General features: G+C 37.3%; 1 protein-coding gene across 1 annotated transcript in view; it reads left to right on the forward strand.

Annotated features, from left to right (window-relative positions):
* COL25A1 (collagen type XXV alpha 1 chain) overlaps positions 1 to 27,534 on the forward strand; it is a 308,714-nt gene that overhangs the window by 208,928 nt on the left and 72,252 nt on the right. The window contains exons 10-14 of the mRNA XM_085309395.1: positions 9,201 to 9,272; positions 10,171 to 10,278; positions 14,185 to 14,220; positions 23,802 to 23,828; positions 26,579 to 26,623. Coding sequence (XP_085165521.1) covers positions 9,201 to 9,272; positions 10,171 to 10,278; positions 14,185 to 14,220; positions 23,802 to 23,828; positions 26,579 to 26,623 — 288 coding nt within the window. The remainder of the gene's footprint in view (positions 1 to 9,200; positions 9,273 to 10,170; positions 10,279 to 14,184; positions 14,221 to 23,801; positions 23,829 to 26,578; positions 26,624 to 27,534) is intronic.

Raw genomic sequence — 27,534 nt, forward strand, 5'->3', positions numbered from 1 at the left:
TTTTTTTCCTCTTTTGTGTATTTCACAAGTAGTAAGTACTACAATGCCTCTGACCATTCTATTTTTCATGGTACAGTAATTATCTCTTTTGATTATTGTCTAGAGGGTGAATCTACTCAACTTGCTGTGCCAGAGGATTTAACATATAATTAATGGAAATTATATGTGTAAGCCAGTTATGCACCAAATGAAACTAAACCCATTTAATCCTTGGTTGGTTACCTTTGCATGTAATTTTCCACTATTACCTATGTAAAACAGATGATTTTGGAGGTGCCACTATACTGTACTGTTTTACAGAAATACTGTACCTGAAAGTGGCCTTGTAATGACCCATGTTTTGATTTGACAAGCTTGCAGATGGGTTGGGTATAATACCTAAAAGTCATGGACATTTTCAAACTAATTCATCTTTCAGAGATAAGGAGCCTGCTGTCTTTTTTTTTTGTTTGTTTGTTTTATGACACTCTACATATTGTTTTGAAACTCAGACTTACTGTAACAGAGATCTTAGTGTGCCGTGCCATTTTTATGACTTTGAAATTTCAAAAGGAACCTTTAGTCTTTACGAAAGCTATTTTATTTCCTCCAGGCATTTTCATTAGTAAAAGAAACCAAAATAAAATGTAGAGACTTGTCAGGTCAAGATGGGACCCTAAAGCTTTTAAAATCCTGCTGAATGAAAAGAAAAACATATCTGAAATAAAAAAATTGTTGCTTTCTCTCCTCACGTATACCACTTCAAGTTTTCACCTTGAGTCGTGAGATTTTGAGAGCTCTGTGTGATTTTTTCTTTTTTTTTCTTTTTTAAGAATCTGAGAGGTTTCCTTAGATATTCAGAAGTGATCTGTTGACCAGTCTCCTTAACTGAACTGCTGTGTTGCTTAATCTCGTTATGTCCATACTGCTTGTAAGAAAACTTGAGCCAAAGCATGATGCAACATCCAGTAGTCTGTGTAATGTAGAAGTTCATGCTTTGAGTGTGAGTTTGAGCAGCAAGTTAACGTGCCCTTTGATCTCATTAGATGACAGATAAGGTATTGGTGGTTATGTTCAAAAATCCTTATCTTATTTGAAGAAATGCTTTTTTTGTTCACTTTATGTATTTTTATGTCAGACTTCTCTTGTTACCCTAATATTCTAGTAGACTAAACATTTAGGTCAAATACAGAAGTAGATTTCCTCAATACCAGCGTAAGAGACACTAATGTTAGTAAGTCTTTTGTATACTTTTTGCAGAGAACAGTGGTTTCATGCCATGTCCATGGACATTTGCAATAAAGTACTGAACCATGATAAAATTAAAAATGATGGCTTTTAGCTTGTGGGCTATTAGATAAGTGCTGAAGTCAGTCCACTGCATAGTTTCAGTTGCTGAGCTCTATTCCAGGTTAAAAAAGCCTTCGAAGTTTTCTTAAAGAAAGGACTTCAAAGGATTTATTGCACAAGCGTAAATTGTACCCTAATTAATAGAAGTAGACCTTCAGAGGTGAATGTTTGGGAACAGAGCAGATAGCACTGAGCATCTTAATCAGTCTGCTATTCCTTCTGTAGATGACATAATAAACAACCTTTTTTTCGTTCTGATAGATGAGAAATTTTTCTTTTTCAGGTCTAGAAATCATCAGCCAGCACCTGGCTTTAAATTAGTTTTGGTCTACATAAAATATTAAGCCATTCAGAAGCCATACTTCAGTAGTTTCATGAAATTACTTTCTCTTCTTTGTATGTTTAAGTAAAATTTTTAACAGCTTGGATCTACACAAAACTGATAAAATGTCTTCAGCAGAAGAGATTAAGTTCTAGAAAAGAAAGGTATTCAGAAGCTATTTTTTTTTGTTGAAGATTAAACTGATTCTTTATACACTGTTAAACCAGTTAGGCTTAGATAGTAATATAATGTTCTTTTTTTATTTAACTCTCTCATTTTCCTTGTTTACTTTTAATACATTGGTGCTTATTTGCTGCCCAGGAGAGAGAAATGGCTGTTTCGCAATAAAATTGTTATAGGTTGTACTCTTCTGTACTGGAGAACTATTTAAAATGTGTCCAGTTCTGACAGAAATGGGCCTGGCAGCAATGTGCTTACTGAAATAAATAAATACAAGTATGTGTGTGAATACTTAGATTATTAATTATATATATTTTTATATATTATATAATTATTGTTGATTATATGTAGATTATATAATTATATAATCTATGTATAGGATTATATATAGATAAACTAAAGTACTGTTTCATTTGTTACATTATGRACACAACTTGGAGAAAACTTTTATAAACTATCCCATGTTAAAAGGAAACTAAAGGTATTTAAGGATTACATTTTGACCTAATATTTGGAAAAAAAAAAGAAAAAGAAAAGAAACTTCTTTTCAATGTGTGTATATTAACCTTAGTTAATAGGTTTTGAAGGAATACATAAATAGATGCTTCATTAGCATCAGTAATTCATTCATAAATCAATTTATTTTCTGGAAAATCGGAAAATATGGTTTACTGAATGCTGAACAAATCATGATCATTACCTCTTCACCTTCTTTTAAAGTAATCTTATGCATTTTTTTTATTTTAAGGTTGGTGCTTTATTTTATTTTATTTTATTTTTTTAGAGAGGAACAGGTTTGTTTCAAAAAATGGGAATTAGTATGTAAACTGATCTGATGTCTTGCTTTTCATGATATCAAGAATCCAGCTGAATCTCTCTCTCTGTTTCTTTTATAAATACTGCTTAGGAATTTTATCTGTCTTAATAGAGGGACTRCGCAATTTCCTTAGCATAAATTAGTATTGTCTCCAGCTTTTTCTTTTCTGAAATTTGGTAATCTTTGTTTTTGTTTATATGAACATACTATCAAAAAGATACAGTGATGATATTCCCTAAGTGATATTCTTATATTTATAAATTTTCTAGTTTACTATGCTTTGCTTCAAACATAATTCACTGATTGAAAAGATACAGTGCTGCTTTAAATTCACACTCTGCTGGTACAGCTATCCATGTAGTTTGTTCTCCTGTTTTTATTGTCCTGTACATAAGGCAAACTATAGTTTTGGTTATAAACCRTATCTAACCACTCTTTTAGTTATAAACTGTGCTATTATTGTGCCACAGTAAGAAGACTGAAAAAGCTTGCATGATTCCTTCTGTTAACGCAGCTTTCACAGAAGCAGCCTCGTTGGGAAAACTGCCTGACTTCTGTTCTAATGCCAATTCACTTGTGAGCGGTTAATTTAACTTTGRAGACTTTGTTTCCGTGTCTGTCAAAAGCCAACAGGGGTGTTTACCTGCTCCATTCATGGCTCTTATTATCTGTTCTGCTTGGCCAGTTTTAGGCTGCTGTGGCTCCACTGGTTTCCATTAAGTTGAAACTAGGGTAACAAAGTGGAGCAAGGTTAGTATTTGTAATTAGAAGAGGTTAGGAAAGAACTCAAATTGTACTGGCTGCCAACTTTATGTCTAAAACATTGGGACACATGGGCTTGAGCTGTGCCTTCATTCAGAAATCACAGGAGTGTTCTTTGGCTTTGGATGACTCTCTAGGGCCAAACTATGCCTTTTATGTTAGGCTCATGAGGTACCACTGGGGAATGCAGAACAGCTGTGACACTCAAGGGAGAGTGCCACATACCTGCTCCCAAGATTAGGATGTTATCATTCCCATCTTAAGAACTAGGCAGTGCGTGTCTTCACTCACCACCAGAGAGTTTGCATCTTCCTCTTTTTTAGTAATGCCAAAGGAATGGTGAGGAAGGAAGTCTCAGTACATCCTGTTCTCCTTTTTCTACAGCCTTGTCCCATGACCAAGAAAATACTATGTAGACATCTTATGTCCAAATGCAGCTGTCCTGTAAAAGTGTTCCAGTGCTGACCTCTTAAATTAGACCAATTTGATCAAAACCAATCCATTAAAAATATTTCATACAAATGGTTTATATATGCTTCAAATAACTGCAGTGGGTGTAAAATGAAGAGAAAMACAATAAGCCAGGACACAAGATTTTTGCTGTGAAGACCAAATTGATTTTTGTGAGGACCAATCCATTTTGAAGTAAACTGATTCCTACCTACAGTTTTGGGGAGATAGGCGTGCCCTCAGGAAGGGTATTTTCTATAGGTCAGATCGTGATCACTCATCAGAAGTCATAACTGAGTTATATGTGGAAAAGATATCTGCCTCACTGAAAATTCATCAAATACTAGAACTGAACTAGGTAAGTGCTGGCYTTTTCTGACTTTGTTCATTTTGAAAGCAGTGCGGTGTCAGGTGGAGTTCACTGTGAAAATAAAGAGGTGATTATAGAAAATAACACTTCTGTAACGATCCCTTTCTAGCCAGAGACAGCTTATGCTAGTTCTTAAGCATTACGTTTTTATTATTTTAATACAAAGTCTGAACTGTTACATAATGCATTCAAATTAAAACTCTTTGCTGAATGACTGCCTAAGTGAAAAGAAATTTCTGGATCCTTGTCTTTTTGCAGTGCAGTGTTTTATTAACAGATTTGCTGATGGAGAAAGCAGCAGTTATGATAAAAGGGATTATATAAAAGAGCTCCCACTGAGAGGCCATGGCACTGTACCGGGTGATACGAACACTGTATTCCCCAGGGCAGGTACAATAATTAGCTGCAGGACTGGCGCTTGGTTTGAGGGATTAATTAGAACTTGAGGTGGTGCTAGGAGGAGGAAAATCAGCCATAAAGATTGTCATGATCGCTCTGGCCTGCAGCCTGTGTGATTTGATGTGAAATAGCAGCAGCTGGCTGTAACCTTAGGAAGTGCAAGTGAACAGCAGGTGGTAATTCCTTTCTCATTTACCATGTCTTCACAGGAACATGTAAGCTTGTGCAACATGGATTTATTGGCAGGTCAGAAGGAAAATCCTAAGGAGGGCTGTGACATTTACTGCAGAAAGGAAATGCAATAGTCAAAATGGAGTATGTGCAGCATAGTGTAAAACCAGTAATGCTGATGCTTAGCGTTGTTTACTTACCATAAAATAAGGTTATTATGTTCTTATAACATTGACCTCATGTAGACAGATGCACTCTGAAAAATTTAGGCCYGCTACTGGAAATTATTGTGTTGGAGAATGTGATGAATGTATTATGAGAGTTACTACAGCTTAGTAGAAAATCAAATGGAGAGAATGATATGATGTTCTGTTATCCTTCAATTTTCTTGGTGGCCATTGTATAGGAATGAGCAGGCTTTTCATGTTTTCCAGTGGGTAAGCAGGGCACCGATATGTAGTTCCATGCCTGTTAGCCTCCACCAAACGTCATGCTTTGCTTGGACATTTGGGCAGACATTACTGAAAATGGTGCAACAAGCRTGTTAATTTAGAAAATGTAACCAGCTGGCATGGCAGGGTGAGGATGAGTTATTGGCAGTAGAATTTGGTGGTCCAGTGGTTGCTGTTGATCATTCTAGTGTTTTGTATTCTGTGAGGGCTTCCCGGGGTATAGAACAAGAGCCCTTCCTCTGTGCAGTTCAAGAATCAGACCAAATAAAGAGAAAATTGAGTAACTTTCAATCCATTATTGAGAACAGCTTTAGACAGAGAAAACAAAACAGATCTAGGGAATATTGGAGGGTATATTTATAGTAGAGTGTCAGGAAAGGAAGAGAACCAGTTTTTTTGGAAGGATAGATCTTTTTATGCCCTTTTAGAAACTCATTGTGTGCCAACATTATCTCTCATGGATGCCAGAAGATGCAATGCCTTCTAAAGCCTCCTACACATGCAAAAGTATGCACCCATTATAATATCTTTGCTGGATTCCATTTAATATTTCCATCTTTCTGGCCCTCTCCAAATACATGTTACATATGAAGAGATGATTTAAGCCAAATTAGCATTAAATTTCTCTGACCGTTAGGTCTGAAATTATGCCTGCATTTGTGCAAAGAAAAGAAGGCTTTGTCTTAACTGGGAGCAAGTTGAAAGAAGGTTCTAAGCTACTGTGAAAAAAAAAGCTGTCCACTTTTCTCAGGWATTGTATATATAGATAGAAACCTACAGTGCTGGTAACTACTCTTGAACTTGTCTGTATGGTGTTGGGAGGCTCTGGGAATGCTGGAGATGGAATAGGAAGTGCTCCATGTGAATGTTCTTATGTGGARCTGCACAAAACTTTCAGAATTCTTCCATTTTTTCTAATTTTTTTCATCTTTCCTAGCAAAAGAGTGTATTTGCAGATTAAACTCCTTTCCTAACTAATTTTTAGGTCCTCTTCATATTCAGTATTAAATAAATAAAACCTAATGTGTCTTGAATTTCCTTTAAAAAAAWTCAAATACTTTTATTCAGAGGTAAGTAAGAAAATCACCATATTGTAGTCCTGAAGGCTGATGAGTAAAAATGAGGTGGTTAAAAGATTTTATGTTATCAATTTTTTAATAAAAGAGATAAAAGATTTATTGTTTGCTACTCAGGTTTAAGTCTTTCATAGACTTCTTGAATTTGTTTRTTTTCAGTATCTGAGTATTGTAGTTTTATCGAGAGGAGAAATGGACCATGTGCTCGGCAGGACTAATGAGTCACAGATGTAAAGATTCTGGCACATTACCCTCTAATAACGTCTTTAACTTCTATTCCATAATAAGATAAATGCAAATTTGGTACCTCTGTTTTCTAAATGATATATCATTCTAGTCTTAGGAATGTGTGCTAGTGGWTGTTCTTTAAATGTTTGGAGTTTTAGCCTTTTTTGGTTTTGTTTTCCTTTTGTTTCATTTGGTTCTAAAGAGGAAATTTCAGGTCACTGAGAAGTGTATGTAGTCACACCCCACTTCATCAGAAAGAAGTGGGAAGGCTGATAAAACTTCCACTAACTTAATGGAATACATCTACAGGTCTCAACTTCCTCTTGTCTCACTGGGGCACATCAGGAATAAAGCTGCTGAATGCATCTCAGATGCATCAGTGAAGGACATGTGTGCATCAAAAAATTGCTATGCCTTTTTTTTTGTAAAGATCAGCATAATCTTTATGATCAAGAGGATCTTTGATGTTGAATGGGGATACAAATAAAGCAGATACTTGGTATGCTAGTAGAACCTGCTGCAGCTATTGCCTGTTGGCACCTTCTGCCAGGCATCTACATGGCACAGCTCTCTGGCCAGCTGAGGCTCACAGAGGGCTTGTCTGCTGTAGTGCCCTGTGCCACCTGGCTTGGCATTGATGCAGGACTCCTTGGAAATCATCATGATAGGCAGCCACAGCCTGCACAGCCTACCCTTTTGGAGTTGCCGAATTGCACCCCTGCAGCTGTATGTTCCAGGACTCCCAGCAGCAGCTGTGSCACCAGCTCCTCCTCACAGAGGTTGTGTGGGAGCCTGCATGCATGTAGGGAACTTAGAGGTACTAGGCTATAAAAATACATCTTATTCTGTATTCCTCAGCTTGATATCTCAGCCATTGCCTGGCTTTCCATGAATGAGCCTTTAAGAACCTCTGCTTCAGACAGCGCTATGCAGAGTTTGGGGGTTTCTTTGAGTATACTGCTCACCCTCAGAAGGTTTCTGCTTTATTAAAAGATCTAATTCCCRCCCTCCAAGACAACATGAGAGGAGCGTAGAACTGAGAGCAAAATTCACCTCTCACAGTAGCCCACAATTAAAAAATTCTCCTTTGCTTGTATCAGTACAGTACAAAAATTTTTCCCTGGTTATGAAGACACTGCTATGTATATATTGAACATGTTTAACTTGGCCATTCTAGAATATCCCAGATTTAGTATAGACTGTTGTTCAGTGTTTATAGTTGTGTGTGTATTACCAGTTTATGTGCTGAATGTCATATGTTAAACAGAACATGAGGAGCAGGATGGTAATTATACAAAGTGCTTTAAAATCTGCTGTCACTGCTGTCAAGTTCTGCAGCAAACCAGAATCAAAGCTTTCTACACAGCTCTAAGTGATTTTAATTGAAAATGGCTCACTCATTAGCTGCCTGATAGCCTAACACCTGTCAAATGATCGTAACACTTCCTTTTAATATTAAGGAAAGTCACCTCTGTGCGACTTGCCTTCTGAAATCTCTTCATTTTCTTGGTGTAAAATCATAACCTTCATTTGCGGTRTAGTGCAAACCTAATCCTGTTTCCCATATGACAGAGAAGCTGTTACCTGTCWGTAGGAAACGTGAGACATACTAAACAATAGTGTTTGTTCTGTTTGTCTTTTAGTAAATTGTCTCTGTGATGTTTGTGTTGTGCTGTTTTGGTACCATGTAATGCTGTGTCCCTAGGGTCTGCCAGGCTTCCCCACAGTTGCTGCTCTGCACAGTAATCAGATCCTCACCGTCAAGGTTTGTGGCTGACACGTACCTGTTCAGTCAGGTCTCTCTGTATCAGCATAAAAGTGCACATGAAAAGCTGGTATTACGATTGGGTACCAGTGAATCCTTACGGTGGGCCTAAGTCAACAATCATTGACTTTGCATGGGTGTAAGTCCTCCTAATGCAGAGCATGAAATCAAATCTGTAACTGTGTACAGTGTTACCCCCAGCAGCACCCACATTCCATGTGCTTTTGATCAATATTTTATTTTTAGATGARGTTCTACTGTAGTTATSCTTTACAGAGGCATACAGGAGTGTRGAAAATGTCTGTGACTTGTATACTGGGTGTATGTACAGTCAGTTATCTGTTTRTTATGCYTCAGAGTTTTAATCTGTATGTGCAGATTTTTCAAAGTGCATTTGCAAACTAAGCAGGAAGGACTGAAGCAATCTGGTTAAGCTGGGGCTTCGAACCTTACTAAAATGACACCGTTCTTCATGGCACAATATGCTGGTTGGAAAATCTGACTGAAAGTTGAGCTGGTGCTTTGTCTTTAGAAGCTTTGCTGAAAGAGCAACATACAATAAAATCTGATTTTTAGAGCCCAAATGATGAAAAATTTGAATTTTCTTCTCCACAGGCAGTTTGTGGAGATGAAAGTTACACAATTAACTCATTGTATGTGATTAATCCATCAGCAGTAAAATATTGTCCTGTATAATTAGAGGCTAATTTCTTCAGTAGAAAAGGCACAGTTTCTGTGAGATAGAAGCACCAGTTTATATTAGTTTAGTTATTATAAATCTAATGAATATATCTTTATTTCTTTCTCGGGCCTTCTGATGTCTATTCTTCAACTCTCTCATCTCTGATCTTCAACCTTTGACCTCACCTGCCTGATCAGATGGTGTTTCCTAAAATCAATCATGGGTTTCTCTCTGCTGATCAGCAGCTCATTAAACGCCGCCTCATTAAGGTAGTGCTTAATCTCGCTGGAGTCTGGTTCTTCTTTACGTTCAGTTTACTCTTTGCTGTACCTTTTTTTCCAGATGCCTTCTTATAGCAGGTTATTCRTTTGAAAATGTTTTGGAATGAAGCAATTGTTAGTGAAATTTATCCCTTAAAAGACTACGGTCAGCTTTGCTAAATGGTCCATATTTAAGACACAGCCAGCTTTTTTCAGTGGTTTGCAGAAATGTTCTGCTGGAAATTAATTAAGTTGAGCACTGTATTTTTTGTGATTTTTTTTTTCAAAAGGGGAAGATAATATGTTTTGGCAGCTTTCTTGCAAATTGGATTTTACAAATTAATAGGTCTAGGTCATTAAGGGAGTTGACTAATTATCACTATCAAATGACTTCCCAGAGCAGTTTAAATGTGTTGAATGACTTTTTTGGAAAAGCAATTGTTTTCCATCCTCATTTTTGAAATCTTTCCTTGCACCACTGATGCACTTTGGAAGATTGCTACATAAACTTCACAATTCTCATAGAGATCTTTATTACTTTTTTATAACTAAACTTTGTTATTATTATGCCAATCTTAAACATTTTACCTTCTTCTTGAAAACAATTACTTGCTCTGGAAAACTGAATGAGTAAAAGATTGCTAGGCTACTCCAAATTAAGTCCTGCTGTAGGACAAGAAGTTCAGAATCTGAACCTTCTGCTCTGCAGCTGATTGCACTGGACAGGTACAGCATGCTGGTCTTCAGGCAATGTGCCGTCCCTGCCATAAGAAGTGAAAAAAACAGTGACCAGCTCATGGCAGCTGCTTCCAACCTGTCTTTGTACTCTTCCTAGGTAAAGCAGTGTCATCTTGTGTGGCTGATGCCTCTGAGGCAAACTTCTGATTGTGGTTTTTTGTTGGTTTAGGGGGACCAAGGACAAGCTGGACCTCCTGGGCCTCCGGGGCCTCCAGGACCCAGAGGTCCCCCGGGAGATACTGGCAAAGACGGTCCTCGAGGGATGCCTGGCATACCGGTGAGTTAGTCTGTTGCTGTTATGATGTCCAAATTCTTCTCATGCTTGCCAGCTTACTSCAAGATGTTTTGTGAGGTAAGATTTGTGAATATAAAATATGGAAGATGAGCCACAGACAGACTACGTGGCATACCTGAAGGGAGAGAGAGATATGCATGCACACACACACACATACACAGATACGGAAACAGTTCACAGAAGGGCCAAGAGTAACACCTAGGTTTCTTGCCTTCCCTGACAGGTTTTCCCACAGATTCTAGGGTTTCTCAGTTGCTCGTTCATGTTTTAATAGCTGTGTGAAGAGGGCCTGCCCTGTTCTGCAAGTAGCAAATGTTTCTACTCCAGCATTGAGAAAAAACTAACTGAGCAAAGGTTGTTGCATGGACTGGCTTGACTTCTAGCTTCCTAATGATTTAGCCTCAAAAATCCTGAAATGAAAGTAATAAATTGTTAAACACTGGCTGCCCRAAGTATGATAAAATACTCAAGTATACATGTAGAAACGAAATACCCAAGTAGAACAGTATTGTTTTCTTTGGCTCGCCCCTCATATTTCATTAGAGCTACCAGCAGAATCTACAGTATTGCATATTGTTTGTTTTAGGCACAGGATGAGACCCACAGCCTTTTGGCACTTTGTGACCAAAGTGATGATGATGAAAAACTTTTTAAACAGATACATAAACACATGACATTTTTCCCCAAAAAAATGTTTGATTTCATTTTCATTTTGTGAACTCCTCAATTTTCTTTTTTTCCTTTTTTTTTTTTTTTTTTTTTTTTTTTAAAGGAGTATCTCTCTTTTCATCATGAATCTCCATATCTTATTTATGTGGAAAACAGGTGATAAGGCAGGTGAAGTGTCACATGTTCGTGTGCCTGCACACACACTTTATAAGAAAAGATCAAGAGTACACATAGGCAACTGGCAAGGTGAAGAATAGCACTAGAAATAGAAACAATTTTTTGAAGAAAAATCATAGTTTGTTAGGTGAGGCCAGGACAGGAAGGCATAAAACTTCCCTGCAGGGCCTTTTTTAGGTAAAACTAAGAAAGAAAATACTAAGCTCCTATTCTGACCATATTCAGGTTGCCTAATCGAAAATGTGTTAACTGTACAAGTATAATGTAATATAATAGTAATGTAATAGTAAGGCACTGCTAAAACTTCCTGGGAAAATCCAGCAAGGCTTTGCAATTAGGGGCTGTAGTACTTAGGCTTCTGAACAAAATTGCACTGAAAAGTTCTAGAATAAGGTTATGAAATGGCAGCAAAAATCTATTGCTGTCATTTGTGATGCTGTGCTTTACTTTGGCTATCTACTCATTTTCAGTTAGTCCTGCAGCACATTCATGTTTTGGACCTCACCTGATTGTCCCTTGTGTTTGTATAATATGGTGCAATTCGACTGCATTCAGCAGTGTTGTGTGTGGTTAGATATATGATGGTGAGGCTGAAACTGCAACCAATTTCTGATCCAGTGACAATATTTTTATAGTTCACATACACGAGGCTATGAGAATTGGTTGTCATAGAAAGTACTGCTGATTACAACGTGACTATGGGTTGCTTGGGGTATTTTGCCTCTCAGCAAAGAGAACATTAGTGTTTCTCATAACAGGAAAGTAATGCATTTTAAGCAATGAGGTCATTCCATTTTATAATAGTTCTGTAGTGATTCTGACTTTAGATGGCAAGAGAGAGTTTCTTTTTATAGTTTTTTTTTAATTGTGGCTATCTTAAGCCATACAGTATTATGAAAAATCAGTTTACAGTACTGCTAGAATCAGATACAAACCAGCACTCAGATAAAAATCAGAAAAGTTGCTAATTATTGTTACCATCCTAGTCCTTCTCAGTGTCCTGTATCCTCAGGTTAACATTGCTGATCCTCAACAGCCTTGTTCCTCAATGGTTGTGTGATTGATATTTAGTCAGGCAGGACAGCTGTAAAGGCAATACATGGCCCAAAGGTAGTGACAGCTTTGTATTTTCAAAAGACGTGTAGACCTTTCAGCTGAAGAACAGTCCCTGTTGTCCTAAATGTTCAACAAACAGTAGCTGTGAAGTGTTACAAGCATGGATGTTCCAGCATCCCACAGCTGGAGGAGAAAGTCCTCACTATTACCAGCCCTTCTCTTCCAGCCTGTTCTTGTTGAGCAAAGATTTGACAACCATCAGAGCTGTAAAATATTATGGCCCCCTCCTTACCCATGCCCATACACTTGCTGTTTATCCTGAGGTCAGGAATCAAACTAGCAAGGCAGAGGGTAATGCTCTAGCCTGCAGTCTTCATTAYTGCTCGTCTTCAATGTAGCAGGGCTAAGCAAGCAGTCTGTGTGCTCATAATATCTCCATCTGCACCGTTACTACCTCACATGCTAAAAGTGATACTTAAAGCATCTAGTAATGAGGATGAGTCAGTTTCTGGGGCAGGAAATCTTGAGAGCTGAAGAGGTGGAAGTATTAAGGAAATGCTATTGAGCCTATTGCCAGCAGCAAGAGCACTGAGGAAGTGTATTGGTGTAAGGAACAGTTGTACTGGCTTCTGCTAAGTCTTTCTTTGGATATCAGCAGAAGAAAATGTTGGGACTTGTACATTCTGCGTTCACATAGAGTAATATGCAGCACTGGTGCCTCTCCTGCCATATCCTTCCTATCACCAGGCACCAGCACAAGGACTTTGAAACTTTAGTACCTCCAAAACAAGAAGGAGAAGAAAAATTCTTTCCTTGTAATAGAACAATAGAATAGGATGTGAGCTCTTGAAATCCTTTCACTGCAGAGATGGTGTCCCAGCATTTATGAAGCTATCCTGATGCTGATTTCAGGCTAKGAGATTGCTGTATACACAAGCTAACAAGGCTTCGGAGGAAGCTGAAAAGTCCAGTAAGCTTGGGTAATTAACTTTCTGAAGCCTGTGCTTATGTGGTTTCTCTCTCCTGGATATCTCAGTATGTTTGCAGGTGGTACATTTCTGCTTCTGAATGCATTGCACACTTACCCAGAGAAGCGATTCTGATTCTTTTCAGTTGTTAAAAAGAATAGCATTAGCACAGCACTCATCAATTTTTTGACAGTAGATTTTCTTTTGTGACAAAGCTGCTAAAGATCCTGCAGCTGTGTTGATACAGGAGCATAAGGGCTGCCCTATGAACTATTGAGTTTACAAGGCAGTGGTCTGTAAACCATATTATTGAAGTGATCAGAACTCTGTTTTTGCCTGGATATTTTTAGCCCATATTATACAACTGATTCATTTTACTGGTTCTGTAGACAGTTATATGTGTATATGTGGGAAAAAGGAGGACAAGATAGTTTCTGACTTAATGTAGAGCCGTGCCTATGGAAAGAAAATGCATGGGAAAAATTGTGGGTTACCATTTTGAAAGCCAGTCCAGATATTTAACTGCTGAAAATAGTAATTATTGCATGGATTCAAAATCACAATATTCATGGATTTATGCAACGTGATAATTTGCAACAGTAAGTTATGCTTGCTGACTGAGGTGATGACACGGGGTAGTAAGTCATTTTGGAATACGTAAACACTGCAATTCTGGACATATATGAATATAACCTTTCTCTGTGTCCTTTAGCACCAMTGACTGGAATGGAATATTATAATTGGAATCAGGGTACTGGAAGTCAGGACATCAGTACTTAATTGTTGCTTGGAGAACTACCCCATTAAAAGATTATGAAGCAGTACTTTGCCCTTTAAAATGTCTGTGATTTGGCCTATTACTTTAAAAAGGAAAAAAAAAAAGTATATGAATATTTGACGTGCAGTCAACTGCCATATTTGTTTAAGAAATTAATTTTAAGACACTTTGATATTATTAGGTAGAGAACTGAATGCAGGAAATACTACTGAGACTGATTTAYTTATTTATTTATTAAAGGGGGAGCCAGGAAAAACAGGTGAACAAGGATTGACAGTAAGTACTCCTTTCCTTTTCTTTTCCAGTTTGCTAAGAAGTGGTAACAGAATACATATATTTTTTAAAAATGTGGAACTACAAAAAACTTTGACTATTTATTCCCTAATCTTGCCACAGACTATTTTGAAACCTTATCTATGAAGAAAACATGAGGAAGACAAATTTCCTCCTCTTACATACAGTTGCCTGACGTATAAGGCTAGATTCTTCCTTCAGCTTGGCGATGTAGAGGGAAATAAAAATAGATAAGTGCACAGTAAAACAGCTAACTTAGTTGTCCCCYATGGATAAAGCCCCCTCCTGGAGGTGCCCCACTGCCTACAAAGTTGAGTTGTTTCCACCTTGGGAGCACTGAGCATTAAACATCTACTTATTTAAAGGGGAAAATCCCAGTTACTTCTCTGGCAACAATTCTGGCCCCTTTCCTGCCAGAACAGTGAATACGCAGCACTGCATACTGAAACTCTGAGAATATTCTTCTTGATATCTTCTTTTTTCTCCACCCATGTGTGGGAGACTATAACAGCCAAATGAAAGTGTTTTTTACTAATATTCAGATATGGGAGTGGATGCATCAAGAACTGATTAATTCTATTCATTTGGAAACAAACTGAAGCTCCACTGCTTTTAAACTAACTCCAGCCACAGGGTAAGGCATCAGAAGTTTCTGACTGTCACATATTCTGGGCCAGTGAAGCATGCAGTAATTTTTTTCCCCTTAAGATCTCCCTAAATACTCATGGTGATTCTTATTTTTTATGAAAGATGACAGAATTGTAGCCCATGGCTTGTGGTTTTGATTCCTGAATGCTTCTGATTAGGAAGATTAAGAGCTCAGCAATCAGATCAGATATGGTTGCTATATGTTTGAATTCATGAAGTTTTACACAGGTATAATGGTATATTACCACTGCAAATTTCAAAACATTTTGGATTGCAGTGGGCACATATTTTTCACAGAAGATGAAGATTCTAAGATTCTTAGATGCTGAAATACCCTGCTGTGATCAAGCAGTTAAAATCCTGTAGTTTTTCATTTCAAGATAATGATTTAACAGAACAAAACCCAGAGCCTCCCAAGGATACCACTGAGAGTTTTAGCAAGTGTACCGAGTTCTTTATAGTTTTGTCCTCCTCTTCATTTTTGATTGCCTGTTGTTAATAATGTGCATAACAGCTGTGTCGGATGGGTTTCTTTGTTTATTTGCTTTGTTTTACATATTTTCTCCTGTTTGACCTCTGGATCAAATTCACTCAGATTCTACAACAGTGACTTCCTTTTCTTCAAGACTAGATCTTCAGGGTCACAAAATTGCTGAGTTTTTTTAGAAGCAAAACACTGTCCATCACTTTTTAGTCTCCACACTCAGAAGATTCCTGTCATTCTGAAGTAACCAGCTGTGTATAAGTACAAAAAACTGTTATTGATCTGTTCCTGTACATCACCCATGACAGTGTGTTTAAATAGGGAGAAATGGTGTTTTGAAAAGCAAATCACTAAGCTGAATTAGAAAAAGTTTCTAAACTACTTGAATTCCTACTCCTGAATACCACGTCTAAAAGCTATTCTGATTTCAAAAGTGTTATGTGTAGATCAAGAGCATCAGAATATCAGAGAAGCAATTAATTTCTTTTTATTCTTCTTGCTGCTCTTGACATACCTATTATGCCAGTACAGATTTTCAAACTATCATCACTGTGGAAGGTGCTACAGTTATTCATGTGCTGTCTAGCTTCTTTTGACATCTTCCATTGTGTATTTCTGCACTACAAATATTTCTGCATTTCCATATTGAAAATTGAGATGCTACTCAGAAATGCACACTCTTCCTGTTGCAGCGCTTTCCTACTTGCTCACATGTACAAGGCCCTTTCCAGTAAGAAGCCAAGCACTGTGGCATGTGCTCTGGTTCTTCTTCCAGGATGGAAGCAGAATACAGCCAAGGGGAGCACCAGGTGCCATGAAACAATCCCTACAATTTAGATGTGCTTGCTGAAGTTGGTGAAAGTCGAAGGCAGTTTATATCCTGGAGAATCATACTGTCCATTTCATTTAAATCAGTGATGCTGTTCAAATGAGGAGCTTGCAGGCCTGAGCTCTAGGTTGCAATAATGGGATTAGAAACTGTTCTCTTTCAAGAAAGTTTTGGCAACTGTGTTTGATAAGATGCCTTGGTATTTTTAGGTAATTGTATAAAATATTATTAAAGCTGATAAATTAAGCTTTAATCCATGGACTAGCAACTGCACAGCTTAAAATTACTTTGTTTTCTATTTTCTCTTCTTTCAAGTAGAGGGAAAAAGCTCTTGAAGAGTGAAAGATGGTAGATAATGAGATAACAGCGTGTTTTCCAGCTTGTGTCTCAGAATTCACCACAAGCCTATTACACTATGTTGAGTAACTTGTGACCTACTCACACAATAAGTGCCTTGATTCACAAAAAGTTTAAAACATTTTAATGCATTTGGAGTTCTAGGAAGTGTTCACATTCTCATGTCAGTGAAACAGGAAATTCAGTCACTCTAGTGAAGACATGGCAGTTTCCTGCAACTGAGAATCTGCTACCACATCCTCCCCCATTTTCAATTAAGTTATATGTCAATAAAGAAAACCATGTTTCAGGTGATGTTATGAGTGAGGACAGTAATAATGCAGTGCCTCTCTCCATCTCAGGCAGGGGAGGTTTGCTTGGACCAGATAAAGAGAGTAACAATGTCTGAGGCCTCTTGCATGAGTTCTCCTGCTTTAGCATGAGAGAGCTCAGCCTCTCTGGAGTGCACAAGAGGATGTGCTTTGAAGACAGGGAATGGTTTGTTTTTTTCCCCCGTTTACAACTTAAGTATGTGGGGATTGGGGTAGGGTTGAGGAGGGAGAGAGTTGGGAAAGCCAGATATTGCTTACAGAGGTCTCTTCATTCTCCACTGAAAATCTTTCCAGATTGTCAAAGTGCTAGTCTGCTTTTATTGCTCCCCTATTCATATGGTTGTGATGCTGTGGAGAACAGTTTCCAAGGTTTTTCAGCTCTATTTGTTGTTCATGTGTCAGGATGGACTTACTTCCTTTAGAGCTAAATATAGGGTGAGTGTGTTCAATTCATTTTTGGTATGATGGAAGCTCATGTTTAAGTCGGAGAGGAATGAGAGTAAGTATCCTTAAAGTTGGAAGGGAATATAAGAAAGACTCTTTAGTTGCAATTCATATCTAGGACACACTAAAGTCCTGAACAACCACTCTCTACAAAAGGTAAAAGAAATCTGAATTTTTCCCCTGCCTTAAGTTCTTGAAGATACTCTCGTTCCTCCTTGCAGAAAGAAGTAAGAGAATTCAGAGGGAGGTTGAGTGCTGGAGTGACATCAAAGAGGCAGTAAAATTTGAGATGTTATGTGGAACTAACAAAATGTCTGCTGTGCAAGAAGGAAGGCCTGTAGTTCCCTTGGCTTTTCACCCTTTTCAGTTAAAGCTATGGGCCACTTCTCGTAATTCATCTATCTGCCCGTGTTGTTTACCTGGTCTTTCTGACAGTAAGGACTTTTAAATGCCGTGTAAGAAGTCTTCTGGTTGTTTATGATCCATTTTAGCATAGATCATAAATGAGTTTGTGATTGTTCCGAACTCAAGAGCTAAGACTCTTAGTTGCAAACTCTTAGTGAGTATTTAAATTTTGGTCAGTGACAGGAAAACTCAAAGGCTGATAATGATAGGTTGAAGTTTTCAGACTGTTAAACTGCAATACAGACACACTGTGCTTGGGATGTTCTTGTTTCTGATTTCCATACTGGAAGGTTTTTATGCTAAGAACTGTTCTAAACTAGTGCATAGTAATAAAAATCTGGAATATTGAAAATTTGCAGTGATTTTAGCTCCTTGGAAAAAAACTCAATATAAACATATTCAGTGTATGGGTCAACCACTTATTGTCACAGGAAAAAAAAAAGCGTACTAATTTTTCCCCCAGAAATTGGCTTGAAAGTCATGTAAGTAATATTACAGCTGTTTTGAATGAGCAGAACAACCACARCATTGAGATAGAAGTGTCTCTGTACAAAAGAAATCTATACTATAATGATTGACTCAAACACAAAAACCCTCTACTTAAGATGTACTGTTTGCCAGAGTAGCAGTATTGTGTTTATTCTGTCCTATTGGGCATCTGTTCAAGAAAACTAGACCTGATGTTACTGTTTTTCCTAGATATTCAAAATAAGGAGCACCTTCTTCCCAACGATATTGCTGTATCTGTGAGAGACAGCAGAAGAGAGTAGCATTGCAGTTAAATRTGCAAAGCGTCACATCTTTAAAATGAGTTAATACTCATTTTTCACCTGACGTAAAAAATGAACAAAATGAACTAACCAAGAGCAGGCAGAACTGACTGGGAATTGCTGCTGGCTTGAAATCACCCTTTCAGGTCAATGGCCAAGGCTAGATGTGTGAGTCCTCATAGCTCCTAYGGGAAATTGTTAATAGAGATTTTGTTTTCAATAGGCAGAGCTCTGCTGCAGCTTTCTATTTCACTCTGGTAGCATGTTCATACTAAGTTTTGGAAGGAGATGGATGTTTTAAATCTGTTTAGCTGCAAAAATTTGCAAAGAACTAGCACTGAAATGTAAAATCGCAGTCAGTACCTCTCACAGTAATTATTATTTTTCCCAGTACAAATACAATAGGCCTGAACTTGTAAGTGCTAGTCTTAGAAAAAAATAGTCTTTGGGATTTTGTAACCTCTGTACTTCGGTAGCTGTTGTCTGAGATGTCAGAGCAATGATTAGGAAAATGATGATGACAGGCTCTGTCTAAGCACTAATTAATAGTTATTGCTACTCTTTTCATCAATGTGGGCAATGGCTTAATCAGAAGTTATATGAGGTTTCCCATTATAATGAATCTTTTTTTCTTAGCTGGTCTTTCTTTTATCTAGGTGATTCATCAATATTAAAGCATTGCACGTTTCAATACTAGTAGTCTAGAAATTACAATCTTTACGAAGCACTTCTCAAACATGCAGCAACACATTTACTTTGTGTACCCATTGCACACAGAAAATGGGATAAATGGGCAGAATACTGGCTCTAAAGAAATGAAAGAGAATACTTTGTGTGAAACCTGCACTTTCCTCTTCATGTGCATCTGCTAGTTTAGGTTTCTTTCCTAAGTTTTTTATGCCTTTAGGCTGGTAATTAGAAGTTTTGCAGAAATACGGAGATGCTTCATGATTCCTGTAGGCACCAAAGGGGAAATATGCATTCTCAAGCACAGTTTGGAACTTTTGTCCCATAGACATATGGAGACAGTGCCTCCTAAAGTCCTTCTGGTTACAAAGAACTTTCACTTTATTTAGACAATATGCAAGTTTAAAAAAACAGATTTTTTTGACTAAACTTTAGTATAAGAGAATTTTTGTATGGTAGTGTATTGCACTGTTGTGAAATATTTTACTTTAAATATTTTACTTTAAAACTTTTTCAGTGTACAGAACAGTCACTTTTCTATTGTGTTTTCTTAATATACCTCCATTTGGTGTTTACATTCAGCATGAAATCTGATACCTTGTGAAACAAATCATTACTGCTGTCCCAATTTTGCAAAGAGAAGATGCTTCAAACTTCAATTGCCTATATTTCTTTAAATAATGTTAAGCAATTGAGGCACTTGAATTTGGTTACAAAAACACCTTGAATGGCTATTGCTAAAATATCACACCCTGAAATTACTATTCTTTTGAACAGCAACTTTAACCTTTATAGAGCAGAATTATTTCCTATTTTGCATCTTGCTAGAATACAGATAATAGAGTATGGTTAAAAGGGAAAATACAATTGTGACATTAGATGGGAGTCTAGGAAGAATCCTGAATTCAGTACATATGTTTTGACTATATTTGAATCAGCCTTTTCTTTCTTCTTTTTTTTTTTCACGTAGTTATTAACCAAGGCACTCAAATGTATCCAGCTGTAACTTCATTTGATCATTTCTGTCATGCTCAGATTTGATATAATAMAAGCTTTAGAGGTCTCTTGCTTTTAGAAAACAGTCACTGAAGAATGGCATTTGTAGCAGAAATCTCCTACCTTTTAAAAATGCAGATATGTAGAAGACACTTTTRTAAACATTTGCTTTCTAGGATACCCAGTTTTCCAGGTGCTTAAGTAACTGTCAATTCTTCATCTCCAGGGACACATAGTTAGCAGCTGAATATCTTGTGAGTAACACATCTTCCTCCTCCGGTCTCCTATTGAGGAGTGAACTGAATGAGAACCTAATTCCCTGCAATACCTTGCCACATCTGTTTTACAAGTTCACTCAGTTGCACATGATGGAAGAGGTCCTTTCAGAAGTGTTCATGATATCTGAAATAGTGAGAAATATCTTTTGTTTTTATATTTTTTAATTATTCTGGACAATTCTCACAATCAAAATTTTCAGCCCTCTCAATTGACGTTTTTCTGTGAATATTTACAATTTAAAGAAAGTAACCTGATTTTTGAAGATGTTAAGCAGTAACTTCATTCAGTGAAGGAGATTTTGAGTTTTATGCTTCTCTCTGTCTTATCATGTAGGCTTTTATTTTATCTCCTTCATATCCCAAGTGATGACAGAGGCAATAGTTGAGTGACAATATCTTACCTGTAGTATAGACTGAGCCTCCAAAAGGCAAGATTCTGCTGCATTTTTGGAGGTCCCTGTCTCGTGTGGGGTAGAGGCTTCAKGGTTTGAGGAAAATGAGGTGGGAAGAAATACAGAAGCTGTCTGAAAGCTTTGGCTCAATTCCAATGCAAAGCTATTCAAATGTTACATTTAGTTGAATGTGCATTTGCGAAGCATCCCTTTGGGAGGTTATACTGGGGCTACCAGTAGTTGATAAAAAAAACAAAATTGACCAACAAAGAAGTTCACCTTTACATATTTCTCGCTTTTTACCCCTATCTCAAGACCTACACAGAGATTTTACTTGCTGGCCTTACTGTTTGTTCATCAAGTGGACAACAGACCTCTCCCCGATTCAGTGTAATAATTAGGAAAAAAACTCACATAGTCATACTGAACTTCCTATTTCCTGTAGAAATTTTACTAGAAGCCACTGGAAATGCACTCCCCCCCACCTCCCAAATTATATTTACTTGCTTATTTCTATCTATCTAGTATTATTCTGTGCATTGTTCAGAAAATGCAGATAACTCTTAGAAAATAAGCACTTTACAGCAATTTCAGAGTGTTCTACAACTTTACTATTTGAAAGTAATTTTTTTTTTAGCAACTGACTTTCAGGTTTTCTGTTTAGGAGGCTACTGACAGGCTTGAGAGGAGAGTGCTGGGGGGAATAGGATCAGTCAGGGGATGAGCTGCCTCATAGCTTTGACCTACTTCCCCAGTTCTAAGGGGCAGCCCTTTAAAGGAAGATTGTCCTTGTTTAGCSAAGTTTTACGATCTGAGAGTTCATAGGATAAAGAAGCACTTGTTATCATGTGTAAATTATTAAATGTGTCAGTTTATGTAAGCTTTTAGTTTGAGTTAGCTTTTCTGAGCATAGTGCTGAGGGTAAYCACCTTGCTGAAGACTGGTTTTTGTCATCATGTGACATAATGGGCTCAGTGGGCCTGAGACATTTCCAGCCTGAGCAGAGCTTAGGTACCAGAAATGGAAAACTGATTGTATAAAATATTTGCKAGTAAACACGTACTGCTTCCTTTTTCGGACTGACCCCTTTTGAGGACATAGTAAGTGTAAGGTTGTACTGTTGTGTAAATACTTTCTTATTGAATAACTTGAAGGAAAAAAAGAACTCTGGAAAAGCTGGAATAATGGCAGCAGTGAGAGGGAAATTCTAGAGAAAGATCTATCCTGGAGACATCTGTAATGTCTTAAATTATATCCATCCCAGAAGCTGACAGCTACAAGCACGAGCAACAAGACTGATCAAGAGAAAGGCATATTTCATAGTTTATTTGTGGGGATATAATTACTATGTGAACAATAATTTTCTCTTCAGATAGTGCTTTGAGGTCTCYCAAATGGTGCTTTGATATAGCAGAATGTCTTTAAAAGGTTTTGATTAGCAACTTAAACTGTTAGATTCTGAAGAGGCATTATCTATTCCTTGAATGTGAAAGGAACAGATATGAAATATGAAGGTAGTCTTAAGTTGTTCTGTATTCAGGACTGAGCATTGATGGAGAGACTCTGACCTAAAAGACCTGAAACACCCCAAAATGCAACTGAATAATGTCCCAGAAGTCAACATATAAATCATGCCCAGGACTTGTGCACTTATAGCCTGTTTTGGTGATAAATAAATTTTGGTGATAAAAAATGTGCATCTTTCTCAGAGAGGAAGGGGAGGATTCCTGGCTCATCAGGTGGTGTGATCTCTGGCACTGGAAGAAACTTACTTGCTATCTTCCATTTAGTCTCTGGAGGAAAGGGAGAACTATTGTTTTTACAGTATGTTGTTAGATCCATGTTTCCTTAACCAGCAGACCACCCACACCTACCAACAGCCTCTTACTTTGTTCGGTTTTCTCAGGGACACAAGCAATGCTCAAGAAATAGGCTGTTCTTCATTACCATATTCAGTATTGCTGGCTGCCTCAGCCAGTAGCCAATCTTATGGTTAGAATTCAGATGCTTACTGAAAATGAGACCTGATTTAAGGAGCAGTTCTTGAAGTTCGTCGCTGGAAGGCTTTTTCTCCAACCTAAAAGAGCAGATGATCTTTCTACTCACTGAATTGATGATACCCAGAGCTGAGTGCTTGAAAAGAATTCATAAGCACTGAGGTGAAGATGGTCTGACTTTTACCAAAACAGACATGTAATGTCAGAAACATGGTCAGCTGGGCTATTTTCTTACTGCCTCTCTTCTGCACTGTGGCCACAAACCACTTGGGTGCTTTGGAGACTCCAGATGAGAAATGGATTTTGTTAAAATCAATGGGACTTTGACTCCTCTATGACATTAAGCAGCCTTCCTGAACTGAGATATCTCTTCTTGCAGTCTTAACTTCATGGAGAAAAGGTGGTGCTTTTTTACTTCTCAAGAGCATTCTTAACAATTTCTGAAGTATTTACTGTTACTTGCAAATGATGGCACAGATTGTATGTTGGGTAAAACATAGTGATGTATCCTGATACCTTTAATGAACTAGGTGAGGAGATTTTGAGGCATGTGCTCCTTTCAGGCTTAAAAATACTTGGTTGTATAGACCTTGCTTTTGTACTGCCAAGCGGGTGTGTTACTACAGATGCACAACTGGCTTTTAGCTGATATCAGAAATAGAAAAACCTTGGTCATCTTAATGCTTACAGATTTGTCAGTATTGGAAGAAAGAGATGAGATGGAAGAGAAGAGATTAGAAGGAGGGGGGAAGTTTGAGTCTTCCAGTTAGTAGTTAAATTTGTTCCAGTAGAAAAGAGAAAAAGTCCATTGTGCAGCAGAAAGTTTTACTTTTTCTTCATGCATAAAACATCAGCTGGTTTCAGTCCAGTATCAGAGTGCTTACACAACAGGACATTTTTAATTGGTCATTTAACTTTAAATTGGCTACAGTTATTATGTTAATTGAATTGTTTTCCCTTTGCAGGGACCTCAGGGACCTGCAGGACAAAAGGTATAGTATAAACAATACTGTGAAAATGATTGTTCTTCCTGGTGCTAAATTACAAGCAGAAAAGGTGAATGGCATTAGCTACTGTACACCACATTGAATCAGTTAGTTTAGGCTCTAAATTTTGTTTTTGCAAAGTGCAACCATATAATGTGAGACATAAGATTTCTAATTCCCCTATTACAGGAAGTTCTAGCAATGCAGAGAAGACTGTTTTCAATCTGTTTCTTAACTTTCAGGTGAAAAGGTCACTATAATTTTCTTATTCATGCACTGGTACAACCATGAAACCAAAGTTAAAACACTGTGAAAGGTGGGGAGATAGAATTTCTGATTAAATGCCTGTCCTTACTCGAGTAGATCAGTGCCATATGACCAAAAAAAAGACCAGCAGAAACAAAGGACGTAGGCGTTGCTGATAAATGATATTCAGTTGGCTGTGTTCAGGTGGTCTGCCGGTGTCTCCCTGTTTCTCCAGTAACCTGAGAACTGACTTCCTGTAACTGCTTTCAGCATTATTTACATTTATTAAAACTGACTGCCTCAATTTGATGGAGTGAATTTAGGATTTATAGAATTATGCCATTAAAACAATCCTAAATATATTGGCAATAACAGCTAGTAAGTGACACTTTTCCAGCATCTCACCACATACCACCAAGGCAGATCATTTTCAAAGGTATTTCAAAAGATAAAAAGTGTTATGGAAAATATCTAATAAAATGGGCTTAATTTGTATAAAGAAACAAAAGGAAAATAATAAGTAGTTTTAACATATATGGGAAAGACATTCCCTCTGTTTTTCTCTGAGTTAATATGTTTAAAGTGGTGGTTTGCTTGCATCTCCTAAAATAAAACTTTTCAAGCAAAAGAAAAAAACTTGCTGATATGTAAAAACGTAATCTCCAAGCGTATAAATCAGTGGGATTTTTGTCAACTATGAGCAGGACACAGTTTGCAGGCTGAAGGAGAAAACTGCCCTTCATGATTAGCAATGCAAGAATGTGACATTAAATACTGCCATTATAAAATTATTCCCTGAGATCCCAGTGGGGTATTTTACATGTATAGCGTCAACAAAATCCATGTGCTGATGTATTTTTGAAAATCTGATTAAATTTTACTTTCTTAAAGACATGGTAGAATCAGCATTATTTATGCTTTCTAACATAAGAAAGCATAAGAAAAATCAATAGCTGTTCAAGACTGTTGTTGACAGCAGGAACTTTATAAAAATGATGGCTTATTCATTCTGATGGCTTAACACCCTCCTGAGCTTTTCTGGGAAAAAGATACAGATATGTGAAAATATTCACTAAAGCACCTTTGCACTGGCTAGCAGTCATGGCCATGCATCTGGCAAATAGAGGCAACAGCAAGGTCAAAATGGAAGCTTTGGGAATAAGGGGAGTGTTACGGGACATGGGGACAGACTGAGATGCCAACATACTGTTTCTTGCAGGGGTTCCAGTGTTACTGCATGGAATTCAACCAGTTTCCTACTGATTTGCAGCTCTCTTGTGGGATGGAGCCTCTAAGGAGTTCAAATTTGGGCGTTTAGGGGAGGAGGGATGTTTTTTTAAAAGGATTATTCCCTCCATTATTCTCTTAACTCTATTCATTGATGAACACATACATCCATTTTGGATGCATTCCATTCTGGTTTTGGTGTCCTTTCCTAATCCATTTGTAGTGAAACTTCAAACTGATATGAATAGAAGGGAGAATGCCATGTACTGATTCTCAGGTCTCAAAGAAAGCAGAGCTTGCAGAGTTTCACAGGGTGCTCATTTGTATGAACAGCGATGGGCATCTGCACATTTCACTATTGGCAAAGCCTGTGCCTTTCCCAGTCCCCTAACCTCTTTTTAGTGTGTCAGCCTTTCAAACGGCTATCACACTTTTGTGACCTGTTTATGTGTTTAGAAATGAAAAAATAATTCTTTCAACTTCCTTGTACACAAGACCATTATTATATTAAAAAAAAAGAGAGAGAGAGAGAATGCTGTGTAAGCCCCTACAGTCTTCCTGCTTTCTTCATGCGTCAGGTTTTCACTGAATATCCATATTGACAGTTGCACAATTTACTACAAAATATCCTGTCCATCATACAGAAACTTAAAGTTGTACAAGAGCTTTTTAAAAAGACCCCTCCAGTGTTACAGTTCAGTTCTAATACTTTGCTTTCCTTCTTTATGTCTGCTCCTTGTGTCTCGTTTCTGTTGGTTTTCAATTTTGATTGCACTAATACTGATGCAATTTAGAAGGTTATCTTTAATTTGCACTGTCAAGACTGAATTGTTGCAGATTTTCCCTGGAGAGCTTTAAGATAGATTGGTGCTACTAGTTAGTGTGCTTGAAGCATCATTCTGAAGCATTGATGTTATTGGTCAGGTGCTATGTAAGACTGTGTAGGATCAGTCTTCAAAATTTATCGAGAGCATTAAATGGATGGGCATTTTAATTCTTAAATTTCTCATAAAGCATCTGCAACATTAGGACGTGACACCAACTTGAAGTTTCCCTCTGAAATAGGACAAAGAGTGGGACAGTCATTAAATGCATGATATTAGAACATGTCTAATTAGTATAAAATGTGGGAGATCTTAGATTGAATAAAAAATATTTTTAGAAAAATTTATTGCCCTTTAGGATATGTAGGCATTCAACATCATTTTTAAGTGCTATATTAAGAGATGAAATATTTCATGATCTGTTTAATTTGCTAAATACAGATGTCTGTTTCCCACCAGGGTTCTGTTGGAGTGCCTGGTGTTCCAGGGAGAGATGGGCAAGTGGTGAGTTAACTTGACTTTGTCAGCACTGAACTTACATATGTAATAGATTAAAGCCAGTCAAAGCTCATCCACATGAGCAATAAGGAATAGTACATCCAGAGTTGTGTTTTCAACTGCCTATAGTGTTATTTGTGTTCTGAACTCACTTTTTTCTTCTTTTTTTCTTTCTTTTCTTTTTCTTTTGCTTAAATCATCATAGAATCATAGGGCAAGGAATGTAATTATTTAAACTGAAGGTTTGGTTTTCAGATTTGATAATCACTAATGGATTCCAGAGAGAAATGAGTATTAGTCATGTACAACTTTAGACAATATTTTCACAAATTACATTTTTATGTGGGGTTTCGTTACTTTCTGTTAGCTCATAATCACAGCTCAGAATGGCTCTCCATAAAGAGAGATCTCGGGAAAGCAGCAGGGGTGTTTCACAACTTTGCTAAGGTTTGTTGTCAGAGCTGCAGAGTGAAGTTGACATAATATCCCTTTTCTGACTGTAAACAGTATTATACTTCTGTTGTTCTCACAAGCAGTAACATTCATGGTGAACTTCAGAAACGCTTATAGGAAATGCTAAAAGGAAAAATTACAGTATAGGCCATTCATTGTGTTTAAGGAGCAATGAATGATAGCGTATCAAATTAATATTATTCAATACTATCTCTTGCCCCTCCTCCCAAGAGCCCCAGAAAAACTCAAAGATGTTTTAAAGTTTAATTTTAATTACTCTTTCCTAACAGAATAAACATACCATTTCTAATTCTATAAAATACAGTATTATTCCTGTGTTTTGACAGTGGTGATAATAAATGATTTAATAATCAGTCATACTGCTTTAGTGATAATACTACAAACTTAATATTTTTACAGTATTCAGAATGTTTTAGCTGATGCAGAACAAAAAAAAGTATTTG

Source organism: Rhea americana, unplaced genomic scaffold (genome assembly GCF_003343005.1).
Source record: "Rhea americana isolate MKP2758 unplaced genomic scaffold, rheAme1 scaffold_106, whole genome shotgun sequence".
Classification (NCBI taxonomy): domain Eukaryota; kingdom Metazoa; phylum Chordata; class Aves; order Rheiformes; family Rheidae; genus Rhea; species Rhea americana.